Source organism: Trachypithecus francoisi, unplaced genomic scaffold, assembly GCF_009764315.1.
Source record: "Trachypithecus francoisi isolate TF-2019V2 unplaced genomic scaffold, Tfra_2.0 Lachesis_group0, whole genome shotgun sequence".
Lineage (NCBI taxonomy): Eukaryota > Metazoa > Chordata > Mammalia > Primates > Cercopithecidae > Trachypithecus > Trachypithecus francoisi.
In genome coordinates, this window is record NW_022681453.1 from 88,381,673 (window position 1) to 88,395,377 (window position 13,705).

The 13,705-nt window shown below is 37.0% G+C and overlaps 1 protein-coding gene across 28 annotated transcripts in view; it reads left to right on the plus strand.

Annotated features, from left to right (window-relative positions):
• The window catches only part of ABI3BP (ABI family member 3 binding protein), a 262,627-nt gene that overhangs the window by 136,349 nt on the left and 112,573 nt on the right, over window positions 1–13,705 (plus strand). For 23 of the 28 annotated variants that reach the window (XM_033211435.1, XM_033211443.1, XM_033211438.1 and 20 more), the window contains exons 10-14: window positions 6,372–6,449; window positions 8,249–8,323; window positions 9,095–9,169; window positions 10,265–10,336; window positions 10,790–10,864. In XM_033211435.1, the coding sequence (XP_033067326.1) occupies window positions 6,372–6,449; window positions 8,249–8,323; window positions 9,095–9,169; window positions 10,265–10,336; window positions 10,790–10,864 (375 nt within the window). The remainder of the gene's footprint in view (window positions 1–6,371; window positions 6,450–8,248; window positions 8,324–9,094; window positions 9,170–10,264; window positions 10,337–10,789; window positions 10,865–13,705) is intronic. The other 5 variants (XM_033211451.1, XM_033211461.1, XM_033211462.1 and 2 more) reach the window with 2 other exon arrangements.

A 13,705-nucleotide genomic window follows, 5' to 3' on the forward strand; every position in this document is an offset into this window, starting at 1 on the left:
AAGAGCATGCATCCGCTGGGAACAAGCCGTTGATGTTCCTGACAAGTAGCTGCTGGTACAGTGCGGATCCCACAAGCCAATAACTCATTTCCTTCTTCCCCCTTTCCCTCCCTGCCCTGGAGATGTACTGGGGGAAAAAAAAGACATCATATCTAACGAGATATCAAATGTTGATGTATTTTTCTTGTTTCCAATTTTCTTCTTTAGGGAATAGGGCCATGTAGAGATGTTTAGAAGTTTTGTCCACTTAATGTCAAGCTACTTAATTTTTTTTAAAAAACCTGAAAAGAAATTGGTATCTCTTCATGTGTTTTTCAAATATCCAGACATTTAACTTTGCATAAATAGTGTTACCTGAAAGTTTAAGTTAATTTTTTTCATTTTTTGCTTGTCTGATCTGAGGCAATCCAGCTATAAGTTTGGAAAAATTTTCAAAACTTATGGTTCAACATCTTAGTAAGATATGAAAATATTTGCCAATATATCTTTGTGATTTTGTGCAATCCTTATATTTTTATTTTAAAATAGTCATATCTAGTAGTCCTAGAGTGAGTTACTTCCCAGAAAATAGATAAGTAACTCTGGACTTCATTTTCTTAATTTGTACATCAGACTTGATCACCTCCCTTTAGCTATAAAACCTTGTGACCCAACCCTACATCATGTAAATGTGATGCTGCCAGGATGCTTCCAAATTAAGTTCCCTCAGTGAATCTGTGTTTGGAAGAGTTAAAGCTCGGGACTCTTGCATTATCCTGTTCTCTGCCCAGAGACTGTATCTTTTGTAATCTCTTATTGATTGGGTCCCTAATGTGTCCATCAGAACTACAGAAAGCAGGGTTTGTGAAGGAGACAGAAAATGAGCAGGGGCGTTTCTCAGACCATTGCTGTCAGTTTTGAACTGGAAGATGTCATGGTCTATTACTCAGTGCTTAGTCTTGAGTGATGTTTCCTAATCTTTTAAAAACTGTTTTAAAGTCCTGCATGCTACCATAATACCAATTTAGCATTTTTGCTTTCTGTAAGGAATTAGAGTGAATTTTTGTCTTGTGATTTGTTTTTAGTTTTGCTTTTCTGATATGATTCACTAAAAGCCGAGAATTAAGTATGATTTTAATACAGAACATTAAATGCAAATAGTAAAATGCAAGTAATTAAAACTATGAAAATAGTAAATATGTTTTTAAACTTGGCTTTTGAGGGAAATGCCTACCTTAAATTGAATACATGGGGCAAGATGGGGTGGTTCATGCCTGTAACCCCAGCACTTGGGGAGGCTGAAGCCAGGGAATCGTTTGAGACTTAGCAATGCAAGACAAGCATAGGTAATCTAGCAAGACCCCATCTTTAAAAAAATACTAAAATAAAAAAAATAGCCAGGCATGATGGCACATGCTTGTAGTCCTAACTACTCAGAAGGCTGAGGCAGGAGGATCACTTAAGTCTGTGAGTTTGAGGTTTCAGTGAGCTCTGATTGCACCACTGGACTCCAGCCTGGGCAACAGAGCAAGACCTGGTCTCTTAAAGTATTGATGCTAATGATAACAGATAGAACGCATAGAAAATTTAACACATGGAGAATTTCTTACTGTATTAGTCCATTTTCACACTGCAGGTAAAGACATACCCGAGACTGAGCAATTTACAAAGAGGTTTAATTGGACGTATAGTTTCACATGGCTGGAGAAGCCTCACATTTATGATGGAAGGCAAGGAGGAGCAAGTCATGTCTTACATGGATGGCAGCAGGCAAAGAGAGAGAGAGCTTGTGCAGGCAAACTCCTGTTTTTAAAGCCATCAGATCTCGTGAGTCTTATTCACTATCACGAGAATAGCATGGGAAAGATCTGCCCCCATGATTCAATCGCCTCCCATCAGGCCCCTCCCACAACATGTGGGAGTTCAAGATGAGATTTGGGTGGGGACACAGCCAAACCATATGACACAGTGAAGAGACTGATAGCCAGTATGTTTGAAAATGTCCAACAAATCAAAGCAGAATCCTACCCAACAAATGTACCAACTTAGTAGACCATGTTTCTTAAAAAAAAAAACTACATATAAAAATTTTTTAATGTTTTATTGTATATGCTTCAAGCAGGCAACATGAAGTTTTCTTATATGTATACATAGTGAAAAAGTCCCTATACTCAAGCAAATTAATATCCATCCTCTTGCATAGTTACCATTTGTGTATGTGGTAAGAGTACCAAAAATCTTAATTTTCTAATATACAATATTGTAATTATAGTTCTTGTTTTCTATATTAGATTTATAGTCTTATTCATCCTATGCATCTGCAACTTTTTACCCTCTGTTCTACATTTCTCTATTTCCCCCTCTCCATCCCATCCCTCATAAACAGTTTTATTCTCTATATATGTGACTTTTTTTAGATTCCACATGAGTGAAATCATGCAGTGTTTTTCTTTCTGTGCTTGGCTTATTTCATTTAGCATAATATCCTCCAGGTTTATCCATGTTATTGCAATGGCAGGAGCTCCTTTTTTAAGGCTGAATAATACTCCAGTGTGTGTGTACCATAATTTCTTTATACATTCATCCATGAACATTTAAGTCATTTCCATACCTTGGTTGTTGTGAACAATGCTGGAGTGAATGTGGGACTACATGTATCTCTATGAGGTGCTGATTTCATTTCCTTTGGATGTATGTCCAGAAGAGAGATTGCTGAGTCATAAGGTAGTTCCATTTTTAATTTTTTTTTTTGAGACGGAGCCTCGCTCTGCCGCCCAGAGTGGAGTGCGGTGGCCGGATCTCAGCTCACTGCAAGCTCCGCCTCCTGGGTTTATGCCATTCTCCTGCCTCAACCTCCCAAGTAGCTGGGACTACAGGCGCCCGCCACGTCACCTGGCTAGTTTTTTTTTTTGTATTTTTTTTTTTTAGTAGAGACGGGGTTTCACCGTGTTAGCCAGGATGGTCTCGATCTCCTGACTTCGTGATCCGCCCGTCTCGGCCTCCCAAAGTGCTGGGATTACAGGCTTGAGCCACTGCGCCCGGCCTATTTTTAATTTTTTGAGGAAACTTCATACCATTTTCTATAATAGCTGGACCAGTTTACATTTCTACCCCAACAGTAAACAAGAATTTCCTTTTCTCCACACCCTTGCCAACACCTATCTTTTATCGTTTTGCTTAATGTCCATCCTAACGGAAGTGAGGTGATATCTCAGTGTGGTCTTAATTTTGCATTTCCCTGATGATCAGTAACGTTGAGCACTTTTTTTTTTTATACCTGTTAGCCATTTTTTATGTCTTCTTTAGAGAAATGTCTGTTCAGGTCCTTTGCCCATGTTTTAATTAGGTTGTTTGGGGTTGAGGGTGGTTGTGTTATTTTGTTTTGCTATTTTGTGTAAGTTCCTTATATACTTTGGATCTTAACCCTTTATCAGATACATGTGGTTTGCAAATATTTTCTCTCAATGCATAGGCTGCCTTTTCATTTTGTTTATTGCCTTCTTTGCTGCACAGAAGCACTGTTTTTTGCAAAGTGTGGACATGAACAGTCCTTTATGCCATGAAGGGAGAAATAAACTTCCCTAAAGTTAATTATCACTGCAACTCAGAAAAGCTGTATTTTTGAGGTAGTAAATCCTAAAAACAACATCCTCATTCCAGCAGAGCTCCTAATGGGACATCAAGAAGTATAATAGCTTGTTCTAAGAACACATGGTGTGAATAATGAGAGATATAAACAAAAAATTAGGATTACACACACATCCCTAAGGGACATACAAAGGGTTTGCCAAAGTCAAGACCCAGCCTGCCAAAAATTAAAGGAAACAACTGTGATGGAAAGATGTACAGAAGAAAGAGAGGAAAAGGAATTTCCTGGGTTTTAGGCTGTGTTCTGATTGCATTTTACTTTCCTATTGCCAAGATTGCAGTTGTGCATAAGATAGTGTGGGTGAATGCTCAGGGGTTGATATATCAAGAGTTCCCCATTCAAATATCCTCACTATCTACTAAGTTATCTGATGTCTAAAATACCATTTATAGATATACAGTATGGCCTGGTGCAGTGGCTCCCACTTGTAATCCCAGCCCTTTGGGAGGCTGAGGCAGGAGAATCACTTGAGCTCAAGAGTTCAAGACCAGCCTGGCAACATAGTGAGATCCCATTTTTACAAAATAATAATAGTAATAAGCTAGGTGCTGTGGCACGTGCTTGTAATTCCAGCTACTACTAGGGAGGCAGAAGCAGGAGAATTGTTTCACTTGAGCCCAGGAGTTTGAAGTTTGAGGCTGCAGTGAGCTATTGTCATGCTACTGCACTCCAGCCCGGGTAACAGAGTGAGACCCTGCCAAAAAAAAAAAAAAAAAAAAAAGGAAGAAGAAAAAACAATATGCCTGTAAAAGGAATTAGTAATATATAAAGAATACAAACGTCTCTTAGGAAGGGGTAGTTTGCCTTTTTTCCTTAACAGCCTGATTTTAGGCTAATGTGATTGCCAGCTAAGAACATGTTTTGAATAAAGAAATTGAGAGCATTGCCTGTGAAAGTCTAGGATCTGGATGATTAAACAAACAAATAATAAGAGATCCTAGGTCAGCCAGGGACTCACTGAGAACATGGGAGATTCTTAGGAAGGAGGCTTGGAAAGAGAAGAGGACACTGAAAGACAAGAGATCGTGAAAGGAAACCTTATAATTTTACATTTTAAAGAACTTCCTATGGTGCATGTTGAAAGTAATAGGAACAGAGTGCTTGAAAAATTCATGATCTGAATGTTTTTTCTGTGTTGACAATCAGAATTGTTCACACAAAAGATGTCAGGAAAATTGATAAAATTTAGACATTTTAAAAATAGAATTTATAAAATTATGCTAGATTTTTTTAAAATTCCTTTTAATGCCCTGCTAAATTAATTTGAACAATGCTATTAAATATTTTGTTGTGCAAATATGCTTTGCAACTTCAGAAACACACAATTTGTTGCAAATTATCACTTATGACACTTATTGGTGGCATTTTAAATCACTCAGAATTAGCTATCTAGAAATCTGTTGTATGCCTTTATCAAGTAGAGATTGAAAACTGATTTGCTTCTATAAACATTGGGAAAAAGATGACTTTCTAATTGTCTTCGAGCTCATCAGAATTAAATAAATATTTTTGAACCCACATTAACAGAAAAGAAGAAAGTGGTCTTTATAAAAATAAAGTGAACTACAGATTATAAAATGAATGTTCAAAGAATTTTGTGTGTGACAATTAAAGGTTTCAGCAGGGAGCAATTTTGTCCCTTAGGGAATATTTAGAATTGCCTGGAGATACTTTTGGTTGGTAGAACAGTATCTGTGGAGCACAAAATATTCCAAAAGTTTGTGAGAGCACTGTTGGAATCCAATGGGTAGAAGCCAAGAATACTGTTCAACATCCTACAGTATACAGGCCAGCCACCCATACAAAAAATAATCTAGCCTCAAATATCAATAGTGCCAAAGTTGAGAAATCTAAGTTCTATATAGCCTTAGGACTCTGAAAAATCCTGTCGGATTATATAATCGGCTCAAGGTGGCATGATCAGGGTATCCCAAAGGGACATAAATTCTTTCATGCCACTAGACTGTTTCAAAATACTATGAGCAGGTAATATTATGATTCAACACGGAAAATAACTGAATAGAATTAATCCTAATTGTACCCTTTCAAATGGGGAATACCATAATTGCTGGGGAACACAGCCTTAGAAATGTTACTTTTCTTTCTTTGAAAAAGAACATCCACATTTTAAAAGGAAGTTTCTCAAATAGTTGCATAAAGAGGAAAATTGGGAAAAAATTATTTTATTCTTTGTACTGAATTTCCATAGAGATTAAAAGAGAAGATCTACATCAATATGAGGCTCAAATACAATTTACTGTTTAATTTTTTACCACAAATATTTTCAAATAGCTTAGTTTCCTATGTGTGTTGTTGGTGGTTTTCTAAAATCTCAATGTCATAACTTATTACATTTTTTTACCATGTATAATAATGGAAATTTTCTGTAGATGAATTTTTTAAAATTGTGAGTACTTGAATATAAAATTCCAGGAAGCATTTGCAATGCAACCTATGCCTTCCAGAAATTCTATTTATCAATCAGATGACTTGAGATGTATCCAAGTATTGGGTTGTGAATTTTTTTCCTTCACGTCAATGACAATTTAGATCTTAAAGAATTATCTAGGGTTAATAAGAAAGAATTTTGAAGACTTATATTAGTTCCTGCTAGAGACACACAATAAAGTTGTTGACTGGCTGGTAGGGAAGGGAGTGCAAGATTAGATTTTTAGTCTGCTACTTGATTATGCATTGAGGGACACTGCAAATGAGGTAAATTGTTTGTTCTTTGACTTTTTAGCTAAGAATGAAACCTTGGCATTACCTGCCAAATCTAAAACACCAGAGGTTGAAAAAATCTCAGCACGATCCACGACAGGTAATGAGATTGCTATGTTGTTGACCTTGAGAAAAGAAAAAAATGCTTTTTTTTCAAATACTAATCTGCAGCCTTTTTTTCAGTAAAGAGCCAGTAGGAAATTCATTTTGATTATAAATGCAAAACAGTAGGAGATTCCATGTCTCTAACGTTTGGGAAAACAACAGCTGCCAAATGAGCTATTGAATCACATAACTGATGGGGTCAGTGTAGCAAAATGCCATATATTCTTCACAAATCCATAGCTTAATATCTGTGAAAATACTTGAATCATTTAGAAACAAATGTCTCTGGAACTTTAGCAATCCTAGTGTAGAGAATATAGAATAGTTCAGTAACAACCCTTTACAGAATTAATGCAGTAAGTGTTTTCTCCATAGTTTATCACCATTACTAACATTAAGCATTTCTTCTATGAAAGAACTACTCAAGTCCAGTCTGGCGGGGCGGCGGGGGGGTGGGGGGACATTAATCTTTGAGCTAGAGTTTTTTCCAGAGTAGTATCACCTTATCCAGGACTTGACGAAACAGACATCTGGCAAGAATTCCCCGCAATCTATATTTAGCAGAGTAACTCCAATCTGAAGTGAATTTTTCAGTCCACAAAATCCTATAACTTGAAATATTGATGATATACCTTTTACTAAACTTTTGGACTCATAACTGGTCCAGAGAAGATAAACGTTGTTGTGGCAGTGAAATAACTTCAAGAAATCCATTGAAGTAGGAATATGTCTGAGAGAGCAAGATGAATATGGTCCTTTTCTAAAGAAGACAGATGGACCTTTCATCCCCACCTTCACGGGATTTGGAGCAGAGGTAGCTCCTGGAGTGACCCATTTGGATGAAATTCCTAGATGGTTTCTGACTTCAGTATATGTGATCAATATCCAGAAAAGCATAGGCATGGCCCAGTGGGTGACTCCCAGTCCCTTTCTCCCTCAAAGATTCTGCCCACTTTCCCCAATTATACTTTTTTCTCTTGGCAGCATTTCTGATGGGAGAGTCTACATTTTTTTAGTCCTCTGCCAAACCCTCCTCAGAGTTTTCCACTTCAGAAACACTTAGGAAAACACCACAACTTATTACTCAGGGTTATTGTGTTTATTTTGTGTTCTTGCCCTGCAACATTCTGGGGGTTTCTGGCTCTCGATTCATTTCAGATCCCAGTGATCTTAGTTCTTATTTCTCCAAAACTATTTAATTGAGCTTTTTATTACCTTTAATCTAGCATTTGGGACAAACCTGTGGCTGAGGATTTAAATTCTGATCATAATTTCAATTCATTTTCAAGCTTTGCATGTTCATTGCAGTGTAAGAGTGAAGTCTTGTAATATGATAGCTCTAAGTAAGACTTTTAGCCCCAAGTCATCCTATTATTTGCCCATTTATTCATTTAATAAACTATTATCTTGATTATCCTTCAGATTCTTCAATAAATGATTTAAAAAATAATAAACTATTATCATGTGCTTGTTTACTATACCCCAGGTATTCTGCTAAGCCCTGGAGATAAAGAAAAAGGCAGATTTAAAATTGTGATTAAGCTTGTAAGTGCTTCAATGAAAGTCAGGTCAGAGTGCTTTTTTGGATAGAAAGCAAACCCAGAAAGGACCAGTTGGAGAGGAGTGTCAGCTCAGGCACTTGAGACAAGCCAAGGAGCTCTTTACATAGTAACACAAAAAGAAATGGGCTGTACAAATATCAGTTTCTTATTCTGAAAGGCAACAAAATGTGTCTCCTGGTCTTTGGTTGCTTCACTTTATCTTAATTTGTAAAGTTGTGTTTTTACCTTTCAGAGACTCCTGAAACAGTTCCAAGAACCATTAAACCCACTACATCTGGTGCATTAGATGTTTCAGAAACAACACTGGGTAATTCTAAGAACTTTTTTTTTTCTTAAAAAAAAAAAAAAAAAAAAGAAGTAACAAGAAAATAACTCCCTGGACTCACAGGAAAGAAACCTGATGCCTTAACTTCTCTCTCCCTTCCCACTTTCTCCTTTTCCTTCCTTCCTGGCAGTGGTTAACCTTCCTATTTCTTGGACAGATTCCACTAAAGAGTTAACCACATGGCTGATCCTGGTGACTGACCTTCTGGGCAAATCTGGATGCTAATTGCTAACTGAACGCCCTTTTTAACCAGTCTCTGGGTTATATAGACAGAATACCAACCTTTTAACCCCCAAATCTTGGGGGAGAATGAAGGAAACCTGGAAGTCTTGATTCTGTGCTTTCTGCTTAAATTGGCTTTGGGAAGTCTTGTGCATACTAAATTTGGGGTGAAACCCCAAAAGTGTCATGCTTTTAAATAAGAATTTCATGCCACCCATGTTTGATGTTTCTTAGCCCAAGAGAATCTAACTTGCTTTGTTGTTCTCTTTCCCCTGAAGAAAAGCAGCAACATGTGTTTTGTTCTGTAATTTGATGTTGATCTTCTCTGCCACGCCACTGCCTTTTGAATGTATACCTTCACATTTTAACAGCTATGTAACTTTTCCACAGAAAGTTGTAATTTCCATTAAAGGTATTGGCTGCTCTGTGTGCAAGAGTCTGTTACAAAGTTTGCTGTGCATGATCATGGTTGAGCCACAACATCAAAACCCAAGTCTAGGAGTTGCTAACTGCACTCTTTTTGTATTGTAGTTGTCAGCAAAAGGACCCCGGAAACATTGCAAACTATTGTAATACCTCAGTTTGAATTGCCGCTGAGCACTCTAGGTAAAAATTGATAAATACTGCAGCTTTATTATTACCTTGGATATTGTATGCATGCTTCAAAGAAATCCTGTGAATTAATTACGCTAATGTATACCCAATCCCTTAAAGGTGACACAGTCTTCAAGTTTAGGATCCCAAAGAGGCTCTCCCTATGACGAATCGTTCCGGTTGGGTTGTTTTTCTTTTAAGTGATCATATTTTAATATTATGTTTGATTCTTTTAATTCAGAGTCAGTATGTCACTGAACAAATTGATAATTTCTGTATTTTTTGTAAATGTTTTTACTCTCATCACTCTTAACAGAGAAGATATATTTATGATATTTCTGCAGACTGCTTCTTAGAATTCTTAGAATTTTTCTGAGTGAAGTATGAAAAAAAATGAGAGTGGGGTGCAGTGGCTCATGCCTGTAATCCCAACACTTTGGGAGGCTGAGACGGGTGGATTGCCTGAGGTCAGTAGTTCGAGACCACCCTGGCCAACATGGTGAAACCCTGTCTCTACTAAAAATACAAAAATTAGCCTGGCATGGTGGCACGCACCTGTAATCCCAGCTACTCAGGAGGCTGAGACAGGAGAATCGCTTGAACCCGGGAGGTGGAGGTTGCAGTGAGCCAAGATCATGCCATGCACTGCAACCTGGGTGACAGAGCGAGACTCCATCTCAAAAAAAAAAAAAAAAAGATGAGGGAGGAGCTTACATATAAAGCCACGTAGTTACCGAAATTCTATTTTTAAAAGCTTTCAAATGGACATTTTCTAGTTCAGATGTGTTGGCTTGATTTAAATTTAAATGAAATATTTTTAAGAACACACATAAACATCGCTGAAGAAATCAGGAAACTGGTTTAATAAGGGTGGAAAAAAGATTCCAAATACAGTAGCTTAAATTTGGTCACTTAACTATAAAAAATTGAAAAAGAAATTTTATTACATTATTCAACATTGAAACAGAGATGTAAGAAATACTACTAATGGTCTCTTAACATGATTTGCCTTTTCGTGTTTGCTTTTGTTTTTCAAGCTTAACATTTAAAAAATCTTTGTTACTTGCACCTCAGGTCATCTAACTTTCCTTATGTGTTTCATTACAGCTCCAAAAAGGCTTCCAGAATTTTCCGAGGCAAAAACACCCTTCCCTTTTGAGAAACCTGGGGGCACATTGGGTAATAAGGGTACCTTAAATTAAATATTAAGGCTGTGGGTGGTGATTGCTTAATTCTGCAGGACACTTTTACTGCATCTTATTTCTGCAAACCTCACGAACTGATAGGCAAACAAGTAGTTGATTTGATTTTTTTTAAAAATAAATCTATTTGTTTGGATTGTCAACAAATTCAGTAAAATCCATCAGTCTTAATTCCACATAATCCACTTAGCTTTTTGTCCTTAAAAATGTTGACAGTCTGCACCAAACTCTGGTCTCTCTCTGACCACTAATCAAATGTTCTCTGGATGGATAAGTACTGATTTCTTACTGATATATAATGACTTTTTATTGTATTAGTATATTGTAGGCTTCTGGTAGCCACTTAACCATACCAGCAACCTATTTCTGTCTTGTTCTCCTCAAAAAAAAAAAAAAAATCTTCAGCAAATTCCATTTCTTTTCAATATAGCTTCAACTGAAAAGCCACGGATTGTGCCTGCAGCTAAAACATCAGAAGATTCCAAAGTTCTGCAGCCTCAAACTGGTAATTAAATCCTTTTCTTAAAAAATCGATTATAAGAAGGAATATTGAGTAACTTACTGTTTTTATTTTTATGGGTTCCTTAATTGATTATCAGTGTGCTTTGTAATAAATGGAAAACCTATAATACATTTGTTGATACTGAGATGAATCTCATTTTTCCCCATTACAAAAGCAAAACGGTTTTGAACGTTTTAAAGATACTTGTTCTAATTTCTGGATATAATATCTTAGAAATGTGGCCAGAACATGAACTATGAACTGGCTCATTAATAAAGATCTCTTTAGTGACATGAAAGCAGTACCAAAATAAGAAGCATCAGCGGGGGTCTGATTTAACAATATGAGTTTCATATTCTCTTGCAGGGAATATTTGCTGCTTTTGGGCAAAATAAATAAACATTTAAGAGCTTACTATGTGAAGATAGTATACTAAGTTCTAAAATTTGTAAGTACAGCATGATGTGTAAGAGAGACCACAGGTCCTTGCGGTTAATAATAGCCCTTGGTTCCAGGCCTCACTCTCCTAATAACCATGTGATGGCTACTTTTCTCTACTTTCGGAAGGCATTGGTTTCCTCTTTTGCAAACTGTAGCAATTGGCTTTATTTTTCCTGTTGAGAATTCTTGTGTTCCACCGCTAAAATTGATTGAGATACGTTTCTTTTACAAAAAAAAATTTTCTCTTTTAAAAAATTCTGTACATCTTTTGATGCCTAGCAGTCAACTAAAGAGTGTATTCAGCATATAAGAATTATAAGAAGACCTCAGAAACCATCCTTTATGATTACTTCCATGATTTTTGGTTTTTTTGTATTTTAATTTTTGTTTGCTTGTATGTATATTAATTTTTGAAAATCTTCTAGTTGTTTTGACTTTATTTGGGGTACATATCATATAGTGTATAATGAAGTTGGGTGTTTCACATAATGAACTTAAATGCAGCAGCATTTTGTGGTGTTCTCCAGAGTCCAGCAGAGGACTGGGTTTGAGAAAGGATGAGCATGAGCCCTCATAGATCTTGGTGGAATTATCCTTTCTCTAGTATGTGTAATGGGCTCAGATATTAGTAAAAGATAGAAGATGAGGTCAAATTAAGGGACTGTGTCTATTATAGTCGCCCCTAGTTTCGTTAAGTGAGAACACACTTGAAAGTTGGCCGTGGTTGTTCGCTTATCCAGAGAATCCTCAAGCTGTATCTAAGTCTTGGTTTTCCTAGTCACTGACTTTAAAATTCTAGTGCAATTAACTAAGATGGGTGCCAAAACCCCTTTAGGAATCCAGGTCACCTGGGTCTAAAATCTAGGTTTTGAGTTGAATTTCATACTGAGCCTCTGGTTCCATCACCCAGGTGCAGCTACATTGTAATTATGATGCAACAACTAGTCTAGGGGCGTATGTGATGGTTTAACCTGCTGCACTGTGACAGCCCTGGCTGTGACTCCCACATCCCTCAAGAAGCACCTGAGCCAAGTGCCTTTGGGGATTTTGGGACTAGATAAACTTTTAGATCCTTTTCATCTTTTAGCTTTTGGGTTAGAACATGGGGAACATGGGGTTCTTTTGGGTTTAAGCAACATCTAGTGTTTGGTTTCTATGAATATTCAAGAGCAAACTAACCAAAACATCAAGGAAACCATTTTTGAGACTTTAATGACTGGCATATGAATTATATAGAAAGACTTGAGTTGAACCAAGCATTGGGGAGTGGGGAGAATATGTTGGGACGTGAAGGTTGCAGAGTTACAATGAGACGAAAATAGATGATATAGGAAATGCCAATAAAGGAAAGGTTTCTTTTGCCTTTCATTCAAAAAAGGCATATTCTGGTTTTGCCCTGATGATGGAGTATGAGCAGCGGCTAATGCAGCAGGAAACTGACTCTTTATTCAGCTGCTTCACTACTGCCAGGGCAACCTTCGGTTGCCAGCGAAATTCCAACTGAGAACTCCCAACCTCTCTAGACAAAGAATTGAGACTTGTCATAAACTGTGATAACAGTACAGCATGTGATTGTACATATTAACATTAGCCCTAGAAACTTCCCATCCTGCCTTATAACAGTTAATTTTTATGTCTTTGCTACTTAGCATGATCCTCAGTCCAACAGCATTTGGCATCACCCAGGAACTTGTTGAAAAGGCAGAACCTGGGCTCCACTCTAGATCTATTGAAACAAGATCTGCTTTCCAACAAGATGCCCAGGCGATATGAATATTAAAATTTTTGTTTTTGTTTTTTGAGATGGAGTTTGCTCTTGTCACCCAGGCTGGAGTGCAATGATGCGATCTCGGCTCACTGCAACCTTTGCCTCCTGGGTTCAAACGATTCTCCTGCCTCAGCCCCCTGAGTAGCTGAGATTACAGGCACCTGCCACCATGCCTGGCTAATTTTTGTATTGAATATTAAAGTTTGAGAAGCACTACCTTATCAATGTAGTCTATAATGCTTTTACATGGTGCTGGTAAGAATCATTGGGTGTAGTCAGTTATAGCACCATGGACCTCAAATCGATACAAGATCGATTTTTCAAAGTGGGTAGTTAAGTATCTCTTGTTTCTGCTAATGTGCAACACTTCCATTTCTAGTGTGAGTGTTCTGTGGCATCTTCCTAACTTATGTTAACTTTCAAATTAAAATTTTATAACGCATGTATTATCTGTGATTTAAAGAGTGGTATATTTATACAGGCCTTTTATTTCAGCCTTTGTTTCTTTTGATTTTGTGCAAATTTACATGTGTACTAACGTTCTATTTCCCATTTAGTTTCAACATACATAATAGGTATTTTATTTTCCAATTACTCACACAGCTTCCTAAAGCAACTATTTTGAGAACTGAGAA